This window comes from Condylura cristata, unplaced genomic scaffold, assembly GCF_000260355.1.
Source record: "Condylura cristata isolate star-nosed mole 26May11 unplaced genomic scaffold, ConCri1.0 scaffold00038, whole genome shotgun sequence".
In the NCBI taxonomy this organism is placed as follows: Eukaryota; Metazoa; Chordata; class Mammalia; order Eulipotyphla; family Talpidae; genus Condylura; species Condylura cristata.
The window spans coordinates 3,752,142-3,763,507 of NW_004567139.1; the positions used below are offsets into that span (position 1 = coordinate 3,752,142).

General features: G+C 57.9%; 1 protein-coding gene across 1 annotated transcript in view; it reads right to left on the bottom strand.

The window, feature by feature from the left end:
* Positions 1–1,462: 1,462 nt before the first annotated feature.
* The window catches only part of LOC101625210 (protein FAM20A), a 35,921-nt gene continuing 26,017 nt past the window's right edge, over positions 1,463–11,366 (bottom strand). The window contains exons 4-11 of the mRNA XM_004693359.2: positions 10,097–10,175; positions 6,276–6,368; positions 5,628–5,743; positions 4,922–5,102; positions 4,100–4,209; positions 3,509–3,590; positions 2,993–3,052; positions 1,463–2,023 (exon numbers count right to left, since the gene is read on the bottom strand). Coding sequence (XP_004693416.1) covers positions 1,759–2,023; positions 2,993–3,052; positions 3,509–3,590; positions 4,100–4,209; positions 4,922–5,102; positions 5,628–5,743; positions 6,276–6,368; positions 10,097–10,175 — 986 coding nt within the window. The 3' untranslated portion in view covers positions 1,463–1,758. The remainder of the gene's footprint in view (positions 2,024–2,992; positions 3,053–3,508; positions 3,591–4,099; positions 4,210–4,921; positions 5,103–5,627; positions 5,744–6,275; positions 6,369–10,096; positions 10,176–11,366) is intronic.

Sequence of the window (11,366 nt, forward strand, 5' to 3'; positions counted from 1 at the left end):
GGCTTTTGGGAAAGCTGTCTACTCCCCCACATCTCTTTCCTCTGCCTGGACACCCTCTGCGCTGTGTCAGTGCGGACACCAGTGTCCACGCAGGGGCCGGGGACTTCCCCTGGGAGGAGCTGAGCAGCGGTGCAGAATGGACGCGGTGGCAGAGCTGGGTAGTGCTAACAGAAGGTGCCTTTTGTTTCTGCCCTTTTTTGGCCTTTGATGATTTTATTAGAAAATAATGGGGTGCTTGAGAGAAGGGTGGTGAGTGCCGCTGCCGTCCGTGGGCAGCTCACCACAGCGCTGGCTGTTGGCGTCGGAAGGCGGCGCCTATCCTCGGCATCGCTGGGGCTCGGGGAGCTGCATACCGTGGCGCTGTGCTTTGGAGGTCCCTGCCCACGGTGCCACCGCTTCGCCCATTCCTGTGTGACTACCAGCCCCTCTAAAGGGAAGTATTGGCACTGCTTGGGCAGTGGGAAGAGTCACCCAGCAAGGGAGTCTCTGGGGTGAAGGTTCCTCTAATAGTTTTTTTTTTTTTTTTTTTTTAAAGCAAATGACTGCGTGAACTGGGTGAGAGATGGGGTTTTTTGTGTGTAAGAGTGGAGATGGGGATGGGCCTAGATTTCAACTGAGATGTGTAATGCTAGTCTCTGAGCCTAAGTTTTTGTATCCATTGGAGTTGGGGGTCTGTGTTGAGTCTAAAGTGTGAGCAAAGTGCTTGTTTATGGTTGAGCTGTGAGTGCTTTTGTTGTTGCGACCCCAAGGACCATAAGCCAGGGACCATGAGCTGGTAATGTGCCTCTGTGGGGTCCCTGGGAAGTCAGAAGCACCCCGTTGTTTGTCATGGGGTGCTGTCTTTGTACACCTGCAGAAGTCGCGGGTGCTGTCTCCAATTCTTGGCCTTGCAAGCCTCCTGGGAGACAGCCCTGTTACCCTGGTGGCCCGGTGATCGCGCGCCGGCTCTTATCAGGAGCGCGCATCTGTGACATTAGGACGTTTGCTTGTTGGTTGGCCAGTTACGGCATGGGAGTCATTCAGTCACGTACGGTTTGGCTGTGCACTGTGGAGTAGGAAACAGAGCCCTGTTACAGGTGTCTGGAGCCAGCCGCTTTTTCATCCCTCCATTAAAATTCTGCCTGTTGGTACTGGATGCTAATTGTGACATCCTGATGTAGGTGCTGCTGATACTTAAGCACCCTTGAAATACCCCTTTTCTGATGCTTTGAGCCAAAACTCCCGTGTTATTTTTATCCGTTGTAATAATGCTGCTGAGAAACGTGGACCAGTCCATAGAGATTGTCACACCCAGCTTGGGCCAGTGGCTAGAATATAAGGAAGTCTCAAGTCTGCTTTAAACCAGTTTGAGAATTAACTGTTTTTTAGGGTTTTTTTTGTCCGCTTGCCATTAGCGAGGTGTAGTAGCTGGGTCAGGGGTTGTAACTGTAAAATGAAGGATCTGAAAGCTGAGTTAGGTCTCCATCTGATGTCCTTTTATTTGTTACAGTTAATACGCTCCTCGGAACAAGGCTCAAGCCTGACCCGTGCCTGGACTTTGCAGGTGCGGTCGGGCGCCTGGAGCCCGCGCTTCCCCGGAGGGAGCCACAGTGTCCTGGGCTCCTCTGCGGACGGCACCGAGGCGAAGCGTCTGTGGGCCCCACCTTTGCCCTTTAGAGTAATCCCAGTGCCCTGCCGCTCCCTGAGCTCCGGGGCCACCGGCGGAAGGGTGCGGGCAGCTTGCGCCCACTGCTGGCCCCCACAGGGACTCTGCCCGCCCTAGCGGGGCACAGTAGCCTGGCCAGGGCCTGCGGCCGAGGGCTCTGCTGGGCCACCGGCCACCACACTCTGCTCTCCGTGGGCCTCGATGCAGCCCTCCACCGTCTTCAGGACGAGCTGGAGTCTGCGGTCCAGGGCCAGGAGGTGGGGCTCCGTGAGGACAGGGGCCAGCTGGTCCTGCAGCAGGGACTCCCGCATCACCTCGCTCAGCCTGTAGTCGGCCTGGGCCAGCAGCTGCAGGTGCAGCAGTGTTTTCCTTTTGATCCTGGCAGGACAGAGGGCCCAGTAAGCGCAAAGGGAGTACGTAGCCTGTCTGACCCGCACCCCCGCCCGCCGTGCTGGCTGATGTCCCGAGGGCCTTCCAGGGTCTCCTCAAGCACGCTTCGTGGAAACCAGGTAAAGAGGGGAGTGGTGAGAGAGGACACGTAGCATTTTGCAGCCCTTGGCCCAGTGGCCTTCTGGTGTAGGCTGCGGGGTCACTGGCACTCGCCAGGCCACGCCACAGGTCTGCTGTGACACTGGTGAGGAGCGTGCTTGGGGAAGGCCACTGAGGGCCCTCGTGGCGGACGTGCAACCATCTCAGAAGCCCTAGGTGGCACCGTGTTAACTGTGAAATTTGTCTGCCAGATTGTGCAGTCAGAGGGATTAACAAGAGATGGGCCGATCTTGACTTGGGCCTTTGACTTCTCTGGAAATCACCTGGACTGAAGTTGGCCTGACTCACACGGAGGGGAGGCAGCTCTGTGCCCACCTGGGGAGTGGATGGAGAGCTCATGCTCTGCCCTGAGCCCTTCGCAGGGTTCCCCGGCGTGAAGCACAGGCACACGTGTGATCAACCCTGGACACTGAGCTGAGCAGGGGGGCTAGCGCCCTTGAAGTAGGCTCTAGAATCTGGAAGATTCTCCCGAGAACCTCTGACATGGGCTTTGGGGACTTCGGACTTTGCTAAGACGGTCAGGTAGCAACATGTAGGAGCTGTGGGTCCCAGTGGAGCCGACGTCGGTGTCGTTGGGTCACGACCGCCTGGCTCTGCGAAAGCAGGTCACCCGCTGGGTGAAAAGTGCACGCTGGTGATGGGAAGGTTGAAAGGTCAGCGAGGGGCTGGTCAGGTGTTGTCAGGGAGTGTGTGCAGCTCCAGGGAAATGAGGCGACTCCTGCCCTCCCTACCCCAGTGGAAGCTGATGGGCGGCAGGGTGGCAGTCCCAGGTGCGCCCGCCCTCGGCCCCGGGCTCACCTGCAGCACTGGGAGAGCGGCGCCAGGATGGAGAGCTCGTCGTGGGAGTGCCGGCCAAACCTAGGAGGGCAGAAGGCGTCCGGGCCTGCTTCGGCCTCGCTGCCTGCCTGCTGCCCTCCCTCACCTGTTTCTGAATCCCAGCCTGGGGCCCCGTGCCGGCGCCCAGGACCTTCCCCAGATCAGCCCCAAGGTCTCCATGTGGAGGTTAAAGCCAGGCACGCCTCTGCCCGCCCTCCTCACACTGATGCGCTCAGCCACAGAGGACCAGAGGCGGGGGAGCTGGGCTCCGCCGCCGGGGCCAGGACCGAACCGTCCGTCCGGCGAGTGACGGAGGGTCCTCAGTGCCCACTCTGCGCCTGCGTGGGGGGCGGTCGGCAGTTCTCGGCAAGATGGAGAAAAAGGATGCAACTAGCAGGCAGAAAGGCTGTGACCGCGGAGGCCTGTGCTGGGGTGTCTGGCTTCCTCTGAACAGCCCCTCAAGGGGCTCGGGGCGGGGGAGGGCCGTGCCGGACTCACCCTCTGGCATTGTCCAGGTGAATAAGGAACCCGTCATCCCCGAATTTGGTGAACATCTCGTAGTGGTGACGGTCCATGTTTCCTGCAAGAGAGGGAGACGCGGGGGCAGCTGAAGCTGATCTCCGCGCTCAGCCGAGCGGGCCCAGCCGTGCGCCTCCCTCAGGCCCTGCCTCCCCGGTCCTCCGTGGTGCGGAGAGGCGGAAGGAAGCTCCACAAGCGGACAAGCCCTCATCTGGCCCTTTCCAAACCTCCGCTTCCGGCAGCCCCCCCAGCCCCTGCGCTGTCTCATCCCCCTGGGCCCTCTGGGTTCCTCGGGGGGGTCTGGTTACAGCCCCCGGGTTCACCTCAGGGCGTGAAGGTGGGTGCTGTCGGCTCCCCCTGTGGCCCAGCCACGGCGTCCCTCCGTAGCCCCCTCCCGTGGTGAAGTGCATGTGTAACTCCATAGCTGAGCCCACTCGCTGGCTTCCTCGGCTGGGCGCTGCCTCCTGAGTGGCGGCCCCAGGAGAGGGCACCCTGGACGCCGGGCGGCCAGGGGCGAGGTCCAGGCCCCTGAGAACCCAGCCCGCCGCCCCGCGGCCGCAGACCACCTACCAATGAGGAAGTCGAAGACGGCCATGTCGATGATGTTGAGCAGCCGGGTGCTGCCGCTGTAGGGGGGCACCTGCCTCACCGTGTCGCAGTACCGGGGATTGACCTCCCACCTGAGGGGAGAAGAAACCCCGCGGCTGGGAGGGCCAAGGCGCAAGGCGTTGGGGCCTCCTCGGGGTGCCCGCCCCGCCTCTGCTGCTGCCCTGGGCAGGACACGGCCGCAGAGGCCGGTGCCGAGAAGGCTCGGGGTCCTCCCACCCCACGTTTCCTGGGCGCCCACTGTGGGGTGCTCTCTGGCGGCCGGGGGGGCCACACGCCGCCGGGGGGATGGCCGGGCGGGCAGGGGCAGCGGGGCCCCCCACTCGGCCCCTGGCCCTGGCCCTGCAGCCCCTCCCCCCACACGCGCCTCGCCACGCTTCTCTGTCCTCTCGTGCACCCATGTTCCTCTAACTGGAATGCGCCTCCCCGCCTCCCTCGCGGTGCTCTCACCCAGTTGTCACCGCCCCCGGCACCTCACGACGGGGTTATTCCCATGGGTTGGTGAGCTTACACATTCTGTCAGCCGGCAACCACCGAGGCCCCACTCGCGCAGCCTGGCTGAGACGGGGCCACAGCCCTGTGCCAGGCCCCAGGAGACCACGAGGTCCTGGCCCCGCCAGGCCAAGGGGCTTTATTCTGCACCCTTCGCACGTAGAGCTGGGTTCACAGGAGGCTCCTTAGAGCCAGACAAATGGCTGAAGGGAGGGAGCAGGCCCAGGCCTGCGGGCCCCAGGGTGCTGGCCCGGGCTGCCTGCTGGGCCTGCCTCACAGTGGGGGCCAACTCACTCCTCCTTTCCCGCCAGCGTGTAGGAGCGGATCCAGGGGTTGGGCACAGAGAGCCGGGGGGCCAGGTTGAGGGACGGCAGGAACGCGGCCAGGGAGCCCTCCAGCAGGTGCGGGCTGCCGCAGACCGCGTACTCCGTCTTGCACATGTAGGGGCACTTGGCAAAGAAGCACACGTTGCTGGCTGGCAGTGGGGAGGAGACAGCTGTGAGGGCAGGGCTTTGGGGGCGGGTCCGCCCCCCCCCGGCCTGCAGCCCCACCCCAGGGAAGGGGGCCCTGAAGCCCCAGCTCTGCCACAGCAGGAAGACGACCCAGGCCCGAGGCACGGGGCTGGGCGCCCTGGGTGCCGACTCGCATCACACGTCTCCGAGCTGAGACGCAGGACCAGCCCCTCTGCGTCTGGTCCGCAGAACTAACGTTTTCCTTGTTGCCGTGGGCAACACCGATTCTGGGGAGCCTGGTGCCACGCGTGTCAGCTCCTACACGGGCTAGTTAGAGCCTCACCTGTGGCCCTTCCTATCCCCACTTCGATCTGCTCAGTGGACCAGCTGGGGTGTGCGATAATTACCTCTGCTCCCCATCCCCCCCATGACGGATGGGCTCCCCCCATGACGGATGGGCTCCCCAGGGGCAGGGGAGACCCTGCTGAGCGTGACCGGTGACACAGCCGCGTTCTTAGACTGGCACGTTACCTGGGCCAGTACTCTACCTGGAGAGACGAAGAAAACGCTCTGCAGGATCTCGTTCTTGGTGACCTCTAGGATTTCCTTGGTGACATTGACCAGCCTCCCCACCGTGGGTGGCACCCGCCGGAAGTCCAGAATCCTGGCAGGGAACCATTTGGATCTGAGCGATGGCCGGGTTCTTGGTGGTGTGGGGGGCATAGAGGAACCCCTTCCATCAAATCCCCGGCAGACAGCCTGGCAGCCAACTGGTTATGCCAGGACTTCTCGGCCTTCACAGTGCACGGGACCCCCGGGATCCTGGCCCCAGGTTCATGGGGCCGGGGGAGGCTGAACAGCTCCCAGCTGGTACCCAGCAGCCCACCCACAGACCAGCCGGCTTCCACCTCCACAGCACCCCCGAATCTCCTGGGCTAAGTGGGAAGGAGCACAGACTCCCCTCTGGTTTCAGATCAGGAAACGAGCAAAGGGCAAGGTCAGGTCCTTGGGTGGCCGCTGCCTGGACCATCAGGTCGTGGCTTTCTGGGAGATGCGTTTCCCGAGTCCTAGGGTGGGGCATGTTGGGTCCGAAGGCACGACGAGGTGCAGGAAGATAAAGAGCCAGAAGAAGACACCGGGGGCCCACCTGGGGACCCACCTGGGGACCCCTCTGGCCCCGCCCGCCGCCAGCCTACCTGTCCAGATGGAAAGCTGCAATTTCAGCATTGTGTCTCTGGAAGTCGATGAAATAGAAGAAGTCCTCAGGCGTCTCTTCATCTCGCTGCTGTCTGGAAGGAAGGAAGGGATCAGGCCCTGTACTCAGACTTCACTGCAAGCCTGAGACAAGGCTGGTGTCAGGGCCAGCGAGAAAGATACTGGACATCCAGGACGGGGGAAGATTCCCTAAAGGCCCTGGCTTCCGCGTCGACTTGCCAGGCGGGAGGATGCAGGGTGCTAAGCAGACATCGGCTGGTACCACCCATGCCAAGCGGCTTTGGGGCTACACGGCTGTCTCTGAACAACCCCCCAGCTGAGAGAGGAGGAGGGAATGCACACATTCTTGGTGCACTGCAGACAGGAGGGAGGGACCGGCTGGCAGAACAGCCCTAGAGACCCAGAGGCACAGAGGCGGAGAGGCAGGTGTGAGGCAGACGTGATAAAAGTACCCCAGAGATGCAATTCATGTGCCTGCAAGGACAAGACAGGAAAGCACCGGCTCCTGGGGTGATGGGATAACTGGACGGTCCCCAGAGAAATGTCAGCTCAGCCCAGGGGCTTGAGGGAGGCTGGTTAGAGGACACCGATCATCTATATACACTTCTAGAATTATTTTTTAGTTTTTAAAAAATATAATAGTTTAGTTTTACATCATTCTGTGCCTTTCCCCATCTCAGTTGTCATCCCCGTGGGCTTCCCATCACCAAATCCCCTGTGTGCCATCACCATAGTCCTGTATACTCCCCTCCCCCATTTTTGACCCTATTCCCCACTCCACCCCTGTAAAATGTCTCTGATTTATAGTTGCTTCTTATTATTGTTTTCTCCCCTGGTCCTTTATGCCCCTGCTATGAGCGAAACCATCAGTATTTTTCCTTTTCTTTCTGGCTTACTTCCCTAAGCATGATCTTTGCCAGCTCCATCCATGTTGCTGCAAAAGGCTTGTTTATCTTTTTCTTTTTAATCCAGTCATCTATTTGTGGGCATTTGGGTTGTTTCTATGGCTTTCTGATTATAAATAAAGCAGCAGGTCTATATGCATTTTTAATGCGCACATGGGTTCCTGAAAAGCCTTGCCTGCCTGAGCTCGCTGGGCGGGTGGGAGCACTTTGCGGGAGGACTCCCAGTCATCAGCGGCCTGGGCTTCCTCCCTACACTGTGTCTCCTGCTAATAAACAAGGGAGGATGATCTTTAAGCGATTTTATAGCCCACTGCTGGGCTGCCAGATGATTGCAAAAGCCATTTAAATGTAGGTAACAACATTGCCACAGCTGTAAATAAACAGCACTGGTATTTCAAACAGTGATGTGGCTTTGCCAGAGGCTTTAACTCACCCTGGAAAACACAATCAGGGGCTGCCGGAGGAGTTCTATTTTAAAAGCTACACCCCAATTCCAGCTCAACCCCCCCACCACTCACAGGCCTGTGGCTCCTCATCAGACTGGCCATGTCTGGGCCAACCAAGCTCCCCCATGTGTCCTGGTCTCACCTTAACTCCCAATTCTCTGGAGAATTCCATCCATAGAGTGCATCTCCCCAAAGCCCGTTAGGGTTTCCTAAAACACTTCCTCATTTTTAAAAAAGGTTTATTATTTATGCATAGAAAACTGGAGTACAGGCCAGAGAGGATTCACCAGAGACAGTGGGGAGCAGAACAGGTATATTAACAAAGTACACTGCTGAGGGGAGCTGCAGGCAAGACAGGAGAGGTCTGCCGCGCCGTGTGGGTCAGCTCCAGGCTGGGGATGGAACTCGTGCTGAAGTGGCTGCGGACAGCTTTGTAGTCCTGCGCTTTAACCCATTTTACACCACCAGGGTGGGAGTGGGGTGGAGTGATTTTAAAATCGAAAATTGTTTCAACACGTGCGGACGTTCTTCTCATCGTATCTATGACACTGAAAATATAATAGTTACCCAAAGGTACGTTTCTACATTCTCTTTTTAATAAGGGAATGTTCTTTACTGTGCAAATTTAATTCTTTTTATTGAGGTCACATGTTGGTTTGCAACACGATGTTTTAGGGATTTAGGCACAAGTCCACACCCACCACCAGAGCCCCCCATATCCCCATCAGAGTCCAGCGAGCCTTCTCTCTGCTATGCTTCCCATGGCTTTACCCCCTACCCCAGTTCCACAGTCAGATTTTAAGGGTTTGTTTGTTCCTTTGCTTTATTTCTTTAAACACTTTTTACTTTACTTATAGGAAGCATGCATGCCCTTCAAGAAACATTTAAAAATGATCCTACATTTGGTATTTTTATAAAATGCAGAGTAAACTTCATATGGTGGTAGAAGAACAGGTAAAATGCCTTTTATGACCTCACCTTGGAAGCTTTTGCCTTAGAGTCAGGGAATAAAGCAGGCCAATACAAGAAAGCTTTGCATTCTGGCTTCTCAGGGGCCAGGCAGAGAAGAGGTCTCAAGCTGTTGCTTTGTGTGTGTGTGTGTGTGTTTTTTTTTTAAGAGATGTATTTATTCATACAGAACTGGGGTACAGGCCAGAGATGCAGAGGGAAGGTGAGAGGATTCACCAGAGACAGAGAGGGGAGCAGAACAGGCAGATCAACAAAGCACACTGCTGAGGGGAGCAGCGGGCGGGTCAGGAGAGATCTGCCGCGCCATGTGGTCACCTCCGGGGCAGGCAGGGATTGAACTCATGCGGCAGAAGTGGCTTAAGCTTCTCAGTGCAGTGCTTTAACCCGCTGCGCCACCAGGGAGGGCCCTGCTTTGTGTGTTTTTGTGCAAATAAAACACCTTTTGCAAAGTGAGCCGTTTTTTCTCCCCAAACATGAAAACGAATGGCATTCACCCTCTCCTTAGTTTCCATCTGCGTGTGCCACGGAAGGATTCTGCAGACGCATTATTTCACCCACTCACATGGCCACACCATTTGGAAGGCAAATACCTGGGGCTGCCGGAACACAACATTGTAGTGGCCGCCCGCCAGCTGGCAGGCGTCCAGGGCCCCAGCAAGTCTTTCTACACTCTGGGGGCACTCTGGTGTTCTCGCAAGGCCTCACCTCTTCCGCATCACCCCTCTTCTCGTAGCCGTCTCCCCCAGCCATCCAGCCATCCCGCCGCTGAGCGAAGCCGCCTCCGCTCCCGGGCCTCCAGGCGCAGGTGTTTACACTCACGCATGCGCACACCCAGGCTCTGCAGTCCACCATCCGGCAGGCCTGCCCCAGCCCCCGCCCCAGCCCCTTCCTGCATTAACACCTTCCAGGCTGCAGGTGATGGCCAGAGGCCAGTGGGGCAAAACGCCTGAGTGAATCACTTGCCCTACAACCCTACAGGTTGAATTACCTTCACTCAAAAGTGTAGTTGATGTTGTCATGGCTTTTTTTCATTGTCTAGTTTGTCAGTCAAAACCAAGTATTACTACTGTCGAGCTCTGTAAACTCGTGGAGGATCTTAGCTCTAGAAAAGAGTGTGGACCAATGAGAGGGGGCGGGAAGAGTGAATTCCACAACCCAGCTGCCTGGGTTCTCGTCCACTGCCTGGCGCTGGGCCTGCTGGGTCCAGGTGTCCCCCTGTGAAGTAGACACTCATGATCCTTGGCTCAAGGACCCCCGGACACCATCCATGCAAGAGTGCACAGGTGTTAGTCAGCAAGGCCCCAAGGGAGACCGGCTCTTCCTTTGATCATTACCACCAGAGCCAGCCCCACGTGGGCAGATGGCCCCAAACTTTCTCCAAACTACAGGCTTGATGAGCTCTGACCACTTATGTGAATGTTCAGTCCAGATTTTCCCAGCACGGCCACCATGGGGTGTGGAAGCAAGGAAGGGGTCGCTTACCTCATGGGTTTGAACATGGCCTTCCCGAAGTCTGAGAACCTCAGCACCAGCTTGAGGTGGACGCCACTGGGCTTCACAACTGCAAAGGGAGAGGGCACATTACCTTCCGCCTGCCGGCGCTGACCCTTTGTTCATTCAATAAACCCAGCCACTGCCTCCACCCCCTCCCCCCACTTCTTTCCTGTAACTTCATTAGGCTCTGAAGGTTAGCACCTGCTTTGCAGAGTAGCATCTGGTTTGCAAAGTAGCCTCTGATATGCATAGTGACCTCTGATTTGCAAAGCCCACAGGCCAGTTCCATCTGGCTGCCCTGACTAAGCTCAGGGTCTAAGGACAATATTTCTTTTTGACTATTAAAGGGGCACACAGTGCAGGTGTCCCTAGCTAGACCACCTCCAGGAATGTTTTCCTAAGAGGAGAAACCCTTTTCTCCGAGGCCGCTGGGACGTGACATTTGACTGGCTGGTAAAATGATCCACAGCTCTTCCTGGCGGGGCCTACACAGCTGGGCTGGGACGGGCTGGTGACAGAGACACCTGTCCTGCATGACCTTGACAGTGAGGTCGAGGCCTGAAAAATGGCATCTGTGGCGCTCCTGGCCTTACCTTTTCCCTGGACTGAACCTGGGGTGGGGTTGGGGGGTGTCTGCTAATGACTCGCTCACTGCTGTGTCCCGCCAATCGCCAATCGTGGGCACTTAAGCAAAGGGAGACCCCAGGACCCCAAACCTCTCTCTTCCAAGCTTTTGACACACACACACAAATCCCTGAGGGGTGTTCATTCTCTGAGGTCCATGGAGGAGGCTACTCAAGGCCAGGGGTCACTGGCCAGGTCAGGGGTGGCCAGGGGTGTTGGTATCTGGGCCGGCTGGTGCTGTGGCAGGGAACCGTGTCAGGTGTCCATCTCTCTTGCTCTAGTCATCCTTCAACCCATGGTGAGAATCACATGGAGGGGTTTCTTAAAAGCTGACACCCCGTTTCATCCCATGCAAGGGCAACCATCCCTCCCCCCCACCCCTCCACCCCCTCTTTTAAAGCTCTCCAGTGACCAATATGCTGGGGTGGGAAACCCATTAGGATAGTGTCTTCCATCTGCAAATGCCCTGACTGAGAAGACCAGAGCAGGCCGGAGACCCCCCCCCCCGCCTTTCTATCAAGCTCCTCAGTGCTGCTGCCCCAGCACACCCCAGCAGCCCCATGCTCAGCTCCCCTGAATGCCGTCCTGTGGGGGGAGGAAGGAAGAGTTCTCAGGGGTTGGCACAAAGGGGACT